The sequence below is a fragment of the Mixophyes fleayi genome, chromosome 5, assembly GCF_038048845.1.
Source record: "Mixophyes fleayi isolate aMixFle1 chromosome 5, aMixFle1.hap1, whole genome shotgun sequence".
In the NCBI taxonomy this organism is placed as follows: Eukaryota; Metazoa; Chordata; class Amphibia; order Anura; family Limnodynastidae; genus Mixophyes; species Mixophyes fleayi.
Window position 1 is genome coordinate 100,088,665 of NC_134406.1, and position 12,359 is coordinate 100,101,023.

At 39.0% G+C, this 12,359-nt stretch overlaps 1 protein-coding gene across 4 annotated transcripts in view; it reads left to right on the plus strand.

Moving 5' to 3' along the window:
- PDE1C (phosphodiesterase 1C) overlaps positions 1 to 12,359 on the plus strand; it is a 702,427-nt gene that overhangs the window by 217,981 nt on the left and 472,087 nt on the right. For all 4 annotated transcript variants that reach the window (XM_075212604.1, XM_075212600.1, XM_075212602.1 and 1 more), the window contains exons 2-3: positions 5,002 to 5,052; positions 9,892 to 10,057. Coding sequence is in view for 3 of the 4 variants with exons in the window: in XM_075212600.1 (XP_075068701.1) it covers positions 5,002 to 5,052; positions 9,892 to 10,057 (217 nt within the window). In the remaining variant the exon portion in view is untranslated. The remainder of the gene's footprint in view (positions 1 to 5,001; positions 5,053 to 9,891; positions 10,058 to 12,359) is intronic.

Genomic DNA, 12,359 nt, shown 5'->3' on the forward strand with positions numbered 1-12,359 from the left:
ATTAAGGATGTTAACTTGAGAAACTTCTTATTTCAGTCTCCTGGACAAAACCATGTTACAATGCAAGGGTTGCAAATTATCATTCTGTTTTGCACATAAGTTAAATACTGTTTTTTCTAGGGATGAGCGGGCTCGGATATCTGAAATCCGAGCCCACCCGAACCTTGCGGATCCGAGCCGGATCCGAGACAGATCCGGGTATTCCCGCCAATTGCAAAACTGAAGGCGAGGCTCCGAGTCATAATCCCGTTGTCGGATCTCGCGATACTCAGATTCTATAAATTCCCCACTGGCCGTCGCCATCTTCACTCAGGCATTGATCAGGGTAGAGGGAGGTTGTGTTAGGTGGTCCTCTGCCCTGCTATATCCTGTGCTGTGCTGTCCTGTGCTGTGCTCAGTCCAGTGGTGCTGTGTCCTGTGCTCTGTCCTTCTGAGTTCAGTGGTGCTGCTGGGTCCTGTGCTGTGTCCTGTTCAGTCCAGTGGTGCTGTGTCCTGTGCTCTGTCCTTCTGAGTTCAGTGGTGCTGCAAGGGTCCTGTGCTGTGTCCTGTTCAGTCCAGTGGTGCTGTGTCCTGTGCTCTGTCCTTCTAAGGGCATTGTTATTTCCCCATTATTCCCATGTTATAAAAACTTTTAAAAAAGTTATAAAAAAAAAAAAAAAATAATAATTATAAAAAAAATAAATTAAAAAAAAATATCCAAAAACAATCCTGCAGTATAAGTCCATTGGTACTGCAATATTACAAAGTTCACTGATTCTGCAGTATAAGTCCACCAGTGGTACTGCAATATTACAAAGTTCACTGATTCTGCAGTATAAGTCCAGTGGTACTGCAATATTACAAAGTTCACTGATTCTGCAATATAAGTCCAGTGGCACTCCTGTGCCGCATATAATTTTTAAAGGCTTTGCCGAGTGTGTGTGGCTTAGGGGTACCCTCTCTTGTGCTGCATATAATGGAAAACAAAAATTTGGAGGATAAAGCTGTGAGGAAAAAGCTCAGTTTTCCTAAAAGACCCGCTGGCGGGGATGCTGATAACATCTGGTCCGGACTGAAGGACCTGCCAATCATTGCAGACATGTCTACTGTTGCTGCATTGGATGCTGTCACAATAGAAAAAATGGTGGAGGATTATTTTGCTGACACCATCCAAATAGACATGTCAGACAGTCCATATTGTTACTGGCAGGAAAAAAAGGCAGTTTGGAAGCCCCTGTACAAACTGGCTCTATTTTACCTGAGTTGTCCCCCCTCCAGTGTGCACTCGGAAAGAGTTTTTAGTGCAGCGGGGAACCTGGTCAGTGAGTGGCGAAGGAGGTTGCTTCCTCACAACGTTGAAAAAATGATGTTTATAAAAATGAATAATCAATTCCTCAATGAAGTACAGCACTGCCCTCCAGATAGTACAGAGGGACCTGTGGTTGTGGAGTCCAGCGGGGACGAATTGATAATGTGTGAGGAGGAGGAAGTACACACTGTAGGGGGAGAGGAATCAGAGGTTGAGGATGAGGACGACATCTTTCCTCAGTAGAGCCTGTTTAGTTTGTACAGGGAGAGATGAATTGTTTTTTTGGTGTGGGGGCCCAAATAAACCAATCATTTCAGCCACAGTTGTTTGGTAGGCCCTGTCGCTGAAATGATTGGTTTGTTAAAGTGTGCATGTCCTATTTCAACAACATAAGGGTGGGTGGGAGGGCCCAAGGACAATTCCATCTTGCAACTCTTTTTTTTGGCATTATGTGACCATTCAACAGTCGTTTGCCATGTTCAAAAAGTAAAACAAAATGTCAACAAATTAAAAAAATTAAACCAAAAGTAAAATGCCCTGTCATAATTTAAAACAAGAGGTATTGACGTTCTAGAACTACTGTAGTGTTTATATGTTATAAACACTACACTTGGAAGTTGGAGGAGGTATTGTGGCCCCGGTACCAAATTTACTACCGGGGCCACTCCACTATGCAGTCCAGATAGAGGTGTATCAGATATTAAACAACGTTGACTGTTGCTGCAAAATTTTTAAATAATACTGTGGGGAACACTACACTATTCAGTCCATAAACTTTTTTTGGTAGAATTCAGACCCGTGGAGGGTTTTTTAATTATATTGTGGCCCCGGTAAAAAGTTGTGTACCGGGGCCACCCCACTACGCAGTCAAGAAACTTTTTTTTTTTAATTCAGACCCGTGGAGGGTTTCCTCTATGCAGTCCAGGTACAATTTTTGGTGGGATTCAGATCATTTGAGGGTTTTTAAATTATATTGTGGTGACCACTCCTCTACGCAGTCCAGGTAAATTTTTTGGTGTGAATCATACAAGTTAAGGGTTTTTAAATTATATTGTGGTGACCACTCCTCTACGCAGTCCAGGTACATTTTTTGGTGCAATTAAGACCAGTTGATGGTTTTCTTATTATATTGTGGGGACCACTCCACTACGCAGTCCAGAAAGATACCTCGTTGCAACGTTTTGGACTAATAACAATATTGTGAGGTGTTCAGAATACACTGTAAATTAGTGGAAATGATTGTTATTGAATGCTATTGAGGTTAATAATAGCGTAGGAGTGAAAATAAGCCCAAAAACTTGATTTTTTAACTTTTTATGCTTTTTTCAAAAAAAAATCCGAATTCAAAACCTTAAATCCGAACCAAAACCTTTCGGCAGGTGTTTTGCGAAACAAATCCGAACCCAAAACATTGCGAAAATCCGAATCCAAAACACGAGACACCAAAAGTCGCCGGTGCACATCCCTAGTTTTTTCATGTAGCACACAAATACTTGATAGCTTAATTGTACACTGAAATTTAAAGTTGATATTTGTGTGATACATGAAAAAACAGTCAGTATTTAACTTTTTTGAAAAACAGAATGCTATTTTGCACCCCTTGCATTCTAACAAGGTTTTGTCCAGGACACTGAAATAAGTTTCTCGAGTTAAGATTCTTAACTTGATCAGGCCCCTGGAGAATAAGTTCAGCTGATTTTGAGATAGTGCAGTTTTGAAATGTCCTGGTTTTACGGTAGTTCTCCCCCAGGAGAGCAGACCTATCTCCTGGATCCAGCCCACTTCATTGTGAAGTGGGCAGAACGGGGGGAAAAATTATCCGATTTGCGTAGTCGGAGGGGAGATCATTAAAGTTGGCATGTATGGTTTAGACATTAAAATCAATGTGTCAATCTCTGTGTAAACTGTCAGCAAGGACATAACAGCATGAGGTAATTCTGTCAGCCAGGAAATTGGTGTTGCTGTGTCCTGTAAACCGGGAATGTGAGGATGCAATGAGAGTGGATGAGAGACGCAGATGGAGGTGTAGTGTTCAGAGATATTTTGAGTCAAGTGAGGAGATGTATGTTGGTGCACTTTTGTTGATGGCCTTGTAGGTTAGTAGAATTATTTTGTATTGGATTTGGTAAAAATGTAGAGACAGAGTAATTCAGCAGAGGAATAACGATTTGAAATGAAAATCAATCTGGCCACTGCATGCAAAATAGATTATAGGGGTGCTAGTCTGTTTAGGGGAAGACCAGTAAGAAGGGAATTGCAATAGTCAATGTGGGAGATGATGAGTGCATGAATTAGAGTTTTTGCAGTATCTTGTGTAAGATATGTGCATGTTCTGGAAATGTTTTTTTTAAATGTATGCAACATGATTTAAATATAGAGTCAATGTGGGGAACAAATGATAGTTCTGAGTCAAGGATTACACCTAGGCAGCAAGCTTGTGGGGTGGGATTTATGGTCATGTTGTCAACAGAAATAGAAATGTCAGGTAGGCAACTTCTGTTGGTGAATGGAAACATTAATAACTTTGTTTTTTAAAGATAGAGTTTAAGTTGATAAGAGGAAATGGCAGAAAGATAATTTCATCTTGGGGAAATTTGGGTATCATCAGCATAGAGATGATACTGAAGTCCAAAGAAGCTTATTAGTTTTCCTAGAGAAGTGGTTTAGATAGAGAACAGCAGAGGACCTCTAGTACTGAGCCTTGTGGTACTCCAACTGATAAAGGAAGTGGAGCAGAGGTGGACCCAGAGAAATTAACACTGAAAGAGCGGTTAGAAAGGTAGGTTGAGAACCAGGATAAAACAGTGTCTTGAAGACCTAGGGATTGTAACGTGTGTATGAGAAGAGAATGGCCAACAGTGTCAAATGCAGCAGAGAGATCCAGGAGAATTAGAAGAGAGTAATGGCCTTTGATTTTAGCAGTTATCAAATCATTGACAGCCTTAAACTCAACACAGTATCTGTGGGGTGTTGAGAGTGAAAGCCAGACTGAAGTGTATCCAATAGGTAGTTTTCAGAAAGGAAGCATGTGAGGCGAATGTAGGCAAGTCTCTCTAGAAGCTTGGAGGGGTTTGAGAGTTAAGAGATGGGTTTGGGTCAGAATTATGTTTTTTCAGAATAAAAGCAATCACTATGTGCTTGTATACTGATGGGAAGTTACCAGTAGAGAGGGGGAGAGAGATTTCTGATTTTAGTTAGAGGTGGAAGAAGCAAAGGAGACAATAATCTTCCGATTTGTGAGGGAATAGGATCAAGAGGTCAGGAGGTAGAGTAGGAAGATAAGAGAGTAGATACTTCATCTTCGTTTGTGGGATAAAATGAAGAGAGGGTGTCAGAGGCTGCTGAGAAGGAATTGAGGTGATTGCTTGAGTGTTTTAGGTAATTAAAATGAGCCCTGCTACATTGTATAAATTATGAATAGAAAGAAGTAATCCACATCTATTAGTAGTCCTTAATATGTACTTCTTGCTTACAATCATAATTTACTTCAGGCTCCCAGAGCTTCTAAAAAGGCCATTCTAAGATTACACTGATTAGAAAGGATAATTTTAACTTCAACTACATTCTATACTTCTTTTTTCATAATAAACTGTATTGTCTTTGCAACACTATTTCCTAAAATAAATTTAACTGCTACATTTTAAATGTGTTTTTATTTTAATATTTTTATTTAAGTGTAATGTACAATTTATTTTTGTCTTCATTATTTTCAGTTGCAAATGAAGCTGGTGACAAAAATGCTCGACCTCTGGCAAGATTTTCAAGTAAGTTTAAGACAATCTAAAAATGTATTACATATTTTCTGAATTAGTTATTTCATTAAAATAATATTGGTAATATAGTCAAAGGTTTTCATTGCCTAAAGGTTTTTTTTTTTCCATAAAATATGGAATTATAAAACTTAGCACCTCTCTATTGGTCTTATGCAGACCACCATGTTATTGGCTTCAGTGTAATGACTATATATACTGTATAACAGGCCAGGACAACTTGTGGCTCTCCAGGTGTAGTGAGACTGCAAGCCCCAGCAAGCTTTGCCAGCGGGTACCCAGGCAACAGCTAGCAGGGTATGCTGGGACTTGTAGTTTCACAACACACATCACTATATATATATATATATATATATATATATATATATATAAATATATGGTTATCTATGCAAGCCTACTGAAGGGTAAAGGTACAACTGGCAAGCAAAAAGGCTTTCTACGATACTTGGCTTCAATTCCACAACCAAAACATGGTTCTCTGCAGGATGCAAAATGCCATCTATTCTATACTTTTGATATCTGTGCTTTAATTTAATTTCATTTAAAGGGGCTGGACCACTTTCTGCCTGGTCAGCCAAGAGCTACTACAAGCTTCAATGCAGAATGGCTTTACTTGAAGCAGGGACAACAATTGCACTGCAGCTCACATTGCTGAAGAACTTTGGGACTCTATTGCCAGCAAAATAGATGTTTTCACTGGTGATAGGACTCTTATCGCATGACCCAATATATGACAAAGGATAACCCTGCCTTTGCATGGGTTATCCTTTTTAGCAAGTATCGTGTCCATACATTTACATACACCTGTTCTATTGACACCATCTCTGAATGGCGATAACAGAACAAAAGCACTAAAAAATGCTTTTTTCTCAGAATATTTATTTCATTTTAACTTATACAATCCATTTTTTCCATTAGTGATACATTTGGTCCCTTAATCAGTTCATTACGTTTCAATATAACTGGACAGAATCCAATACTAAACCATAAGACGCATTGATCCTCCACCAAGAATAAGTTGATTGCTGGTGTGATTGGCTGCTAGCTTAAGGTAGCAGGGGAGTTTCACAGCCCCCCTCTATTTACTGCATTGGAGAGGGGGCAAGTTATATTTAAGGGGTTGTCCAAAAGTGACAACCCCTATAAATAATGGAATTGATACTCTGGTTAGTTTATACTTGTTTAACTTGTACTCTTTAATTCAGACCAAACTAAAAATATTTACTAAAATGCACAAATTGTTCTTGCGCACTTACTCTGCAGAAAGTAGTTATGCACAAGGGTACGTTGTACACTATTGATAGCCTGAACCAATAAAACAGTCACTGGAATTTTTGTGGTGTAAAACAAGTTTAATGGGAATAGCTTACACATATTGACAAGCAGAGAAATGTCTAACAGTTCTTACTTGTAACTGTTTTATCAAATATTGCCACATGGTGGCAGTGCAGACTATAGGTAAAATAAGAAAAGCATCTATTCGAAATGTAGCTGGTTCAATAAAATGTGTTGGCAGATAATAGTTAATAACTACATTTGCTATACAAAATGAAATAATAAAGAGAAGATATTTTATGATTTTCTCACATATCTATATACTCAGCATATCTAAACGATACAAATATCACACAAGTTTTCCTATAGTCTCCATTTTTTACTTTGAAATCTTACAATTAAATTAATTGTATATAACACACACACACACACACACACACACACACACACACACACACACACACACACACACATACACACACACACACCACACACACAATGTTTGTGTTGTCAGGGTATAGAAATTATTACATAATGACACTGTAATCAGTGATCACCTCTATTTCTCTTAAATCTCAGTTCAGTTAAGGAATGTCCAGACTCTTGATAAATTTTAAAGGCCTTCCAAATTGTTCTACTTCAGGGCCACACATAACCATTGTGGAAAAGCATCAAATCACATTAAAGAAAAATCAAAATCCGTTAAGCACTAATGAACCCTTTTTAAGAAACAGAGAGGGTCTCAATTTTCAGTGAAAAATGTTTGAGCCGCAACACAATTTTCTCTTTAAGCTGATTTAGCAGAATTTAGGCCCCATCCTGTACTTCCTCTGATTAATTTAAGCCCGAATCGAGGCTAAAACATTCAACATTATAGGAGAGAAATTGAAGTATTATTTAATTAGAGATGGTTCTAAAGTGTAAGTGGGTTACATTACACTCTTGCACAGTGTGAGTCTTCATATTTTTCCAGCCCTATGCACACCTACAGTACATATACTTCTGTTTGCAGAGTGTAAATAGGCGTACACCGTCTAGATGAGGGTATTTTGCATTGCACATCCAAGACGATGCAAGTTGTCCGCAAAATGGGCGTAATTTACACTATAAAATATAGTACAGGGTGATTCAAAAGTCGTAGTACACCCTTTTATTTCAAAAACTCTACAGGAAATTGGGAAACCTGAATACTCCAGTAAGGTATGGCTGACGTGGTCTATCTTTTACGGTATGTACCAAACATGGGCGCCATCTTGAAATCGGCCAATCGGCCCAATTCCTGTAGAGTTTTTGAAATAAAAGGGTGTACTGCGACTTTTGAATCACCCTGTATATTTACACACATATGCTGAGATCCATGCAGGTCTGTATCAGTAGCATATGCATCCGGTTTACACCAGGTGCACGTCAAATACACTTATGCCCATGTTTTTATAATCATCACCATTTATTTATATAGCGCCACTGATTCCGCAGCGCTGTACAGAGAACTCATTCACATCAGTCAATGCCCCATTGGAGCTTACAGTCTAAATTCCATAACATACACACACGAGACTAGGGTAAATTTTGATTGCAGCCAATTAACCTACTAGTATGTTTTTGGAGTGGGGGGGGGGAAACCAGAGCACCCAGAGGAAACCCACGCAAACACAGGGAGAACATACAAACTCCACACAGATAAGGCCATAGTTGGAAATTGAACTCATGACCCCAGCACTGTGAGGCAGAGGTGCTAACCACTTAGCCACCGTGCTGCCAATTTGTTTTAGGTGTAAACATGCAAGTTCATATACAGGCCACACATGTCTACACTTGCACCTAACAGGAGATGCTAGGAAGAAATAGATTAATGTGACTGTCACCATTCCGCACTTGTAGGACTGTCCTAAAACACTATTGTTACAGATGTTACATGCTAGGTATGCTTCAACACTGGGCGATTCTGCTGCCATGTTTTAGCCGACACAGTGTGATCTCTTCGGGTGTAACGTTAAACACCATGGTGGACCTCATGCTTTTATACTCAATCATTACAAATATATGAGGTCCCGATGCATACTACCGTTAGCACTTGATTTGCAGATCATTTGTAGGGTAATTACAATTATATAATAAAACCTAGGCCCAAACTGGTCATCACAGGACTGATGCATATAAAATACTTTCACAATTCCCTGTGTACCATTTTATTAAATAAAATGTAAAAACATCGTTTTAATTTTTTTTTATCTGGTATGGTCCATATAAAAAGGTCCAAATCTTGTCAATTACATCGACCACCAGGGTACTCCAAGGGGTTTGGGTAGAGCCACAGGGCAGGGCTCTTGGATTGTTGCATAGCTCCATAGAGGCACCAGCTCCACACTGACCATCCTGGGGTTGATAGGGTGGCCCACGTTGTTATAGGGTAAACCAGCCAAAGCTGTCTAGCTCTGGACTTTGTTATTGACAGTATCAGAGACCTGGTTAGTGGTCACTGGAAAACTCTTGTTCTCTGATATTCAAATGCATGTGTGTTTTTTCTACAAGTAATTGCTTGCCACTGTCTATTAATTTAATTCATATATGTTTCATTTATCTTACATGCGTAGCACAATTCTTTTGCAGTACAGAAAAACATATTGCAATTTCAATATTGCACTATGGCAAATACATTTGATGCAATACGATGTGTTTCCTTAATGTGGCAGTGGAAAAATCACCTGACATTAGAAGACAATTTGTCGCATGCTACATCTGTCATTTTACAGCACAATGATTGCGAATCACTGCTACCATACAGCGAGATAATAGTATCTTCAATTTCAATTTAAGTGCATCCTTTGAGGTATCAGTCTCCCCACTCCTCTGGGCGCACCAATTTACCCAGAACCTGGCGGGTATCTCCCAATGGAGTGAGGTGATGACAGGTCCACAGATGGAGCAAGAGCCTCCTTCCCAATATACAGGACAGCGATGATCACCATGTCTACTGGTAGAGAACAGAAACTCAACACCAATCAGCCCCACACCTCCCAGGAAATCAATCCTCAGAAAATCCCTCCCCTCCACACGGAGTGGATCCTTATATCCATGGTCAAATTCCCACAGTGTTTTTCCCCTATCCCAGACAAACCCCTGGGTCTTTCCTTCTTAAACATTGGTGGGAGCTGGACCAGGGGGTTAGAGTGGGAGTGGAGATAAGTCAGCCTTTCACAGTGGCTCACTTGCTGTGTTCCTGGCACAGTGTTTGAACCAGTCCTGTGAAAGGCAATGGGTAATCCTTGACTTTCCCCACCTCCAGATCTTAGATAGCACCCAGTCCCTCCTGAAATAAACCCCTTCCATGCTTTTCGGAACATGTCAGGGCTTCTTACTCTCCCATGTGTCTGCAATAAGCCTCCCCCCTATCTGCCAACCTAAATCTGGGGTGACCCTGCAAATTGATGAGCTGGTGGTAGATGTTATCTTGCAGTGTGGCCCGATCCCGTCACACTCATAGTGAATTGAATGTCGAAATATAGGTTCAAATATGTAAATTGACAGCATCCACTGTTGTTTGTTGACATCTTTCAGGGTCCAAGTCTCAGAACAGTCTGTGGAATAGCATTATCAGTGGGCTAAATCTCAAAGAGAAACAGAAGCCTGCAATTGTCACTGATCCTCGTAGCCCAGAGGAGATTTTAGCAGATGAGTTGCCACAGGTTGACAGTCCAGATGCAATTCCGAAGACATCGATCAGGTTTGACAGATACCATACATGTTGTTATTTTCTATTATGTAATTTAATTGGGTATTTAGTATGTGTACTAAGCATACAAGTCATTGTATATATTCAACGGCAAACTGTATGGGAGTGTGGCATTTTTTGACGATAGACAATTAGTGTTATTATTTTGATTTTGAGGTTGATGTTGCTTACTACAATGTTTCACAGGCCAATAAACTGATCTTAAATCATTTTCTAGATTTGTAAAGATTGAAAAGAATGACAAGGCTGAAAGATAGCAGAGTCAGATGCATAAATGCAAAAATAATTTGATTACATTTGGAGAAATGTACAGTCATTGTTCTTTATTGAACCATTTAAGTGATTTGAACATCTATTTAATCTGATTCAGTTGGTCAACTGATGCTAAATGTTGTGCGCTTAAATGTGCATCCAATGAAGTCCACAAAACTCATTGAGATAATTCATTTTCCTTGACATTTTCACTTTCTCCATTTCCAATTGTAATACTTACCTCATGTGATTTGAATGAACATGTAAACTGTTGTCTGTGATTTTTAGAATGCTTTAAGAACGAATATTAGTACCGCATTCATGGAAGGTATCAGAGAAGATGAACTTTCTATAGAACAAATAAGGGTCTTGAACGCTGTCCTCTGTGTTTGTAGCTTGGGATTGTCCTAATCTTATCCTTGGAGGAGGCTAACAATAAATATCCCCTAATTTTATTGGTAGATGTATGAAACATCATGTATCCTGGGTTGTGTCTCCATGAATTATTTATATAATTCATCAGTACATGTGATAGTATGAAAATAATGACTCTCCGTACTAATTAAAATTCCTCAGCATTTCTATCTTTCCCTAAATATTGCAGATCTCACAGAACCTGTATTTTACATAAAGAATGAGTGATATATTTGCCTATTTCACACATACAAGCTAGCTCACACCTGCTAAAAGTTGCTTGTTATAAAAGACATTTGTCTGTTGTATTAACATATTGTTTTTTTTTAAATGCTGTAATGTTTAAGATAGTGTGTCTATATATAATGGCATAATATATATCATGTCCAAACATTCAAATTAGAAATAATATATACAGCTCATAATGAAATAAACCCGATTAACAAAATACTTTATTATTGTTATATTTGAAAACCGAGTGGTTATATTGCTCAATAATTGAATATATAGAGTTACATGGTTACTTGATAGCATAGAGACTATGGCCCTGTTACTGGTTACACAAAGTTTGTGCATCTTACACATCTGCTTCCTTATGATGGCGGAATAAAATTGTTATTCTGCTTCCTTATGTCTCAGGTGTTCCCCACAGCATTTAGATTGTCAGCTCATTTGGGCAGGGCCGTCTTTACCTTTTGTTTCATGTCATTGCTAGTAATTGAGTACAGCACTGTGTAGTATGTTAGTGGTTTATAGATAAAACATAATAACAATGGTGGAGGGTAGAGGCGGTCTAACACTTGCCAAGTACAGCAAGGACTTGTTTACGCAGATGAGGCAGACCAGCTATAGAGGGCTGAGGATGGCCGACAGCACGGACTAGCCACTTCTAATTGTCTGATCGCAAATTTACTTCTGAAGCTGACAGGAGTTTTCTGCATTCATCGTACATATAATATTATAGGATTTTTTTTTTTACTACTTTCATCCATATGCAAGAAGGAATATTTCATCTGCTGTATTAAATCAAGCCTAATAGCCAATGTGCTTTTTGCGCTATCAAAACAAGTGTCAGCAAAATTTTCTTGTTCTTATGACCTAGTTGTGCATATGTGTATACGTGTATGCCTTACATAAACCTGGTGCATATACTAGAGGTGCAGAGCTGGATGCCTCTTGTGATGCCTCTGACTTATGGGCATAAATACCTTATTTTTATGAGCAACTTTTTTGAGCATTAATTACACATAAATACTTTCAACTCAGCATCAGGTCCTGCATGTAGTTCCTAACACATCCTATCATCCTATTTATTAATAATACTCTCATCATGGAGTCACATAATTTCAGGGGAATCACGTTGTCCATTGCCAGGTGGCACCTGGCAAAGAAAGATGTTATAGCACCAACAAGGTGCTGTTGATATAATTAGGAGCGATGATAATGCACGCTAAGATAAGTTGAGTCAAGGAGCTTTCATATCTCTGCTATCCATCTCTTGTGTGGGTCCAGCTTACCTAGAGGTAGGTTCCTTCACCAACGTTTAGAATTTGAAATATGTTCCCGGTACTATTTCTGTTGATTCCTCTTTTAATTGGTTACAGAACACAACATATTTAAAGTATTA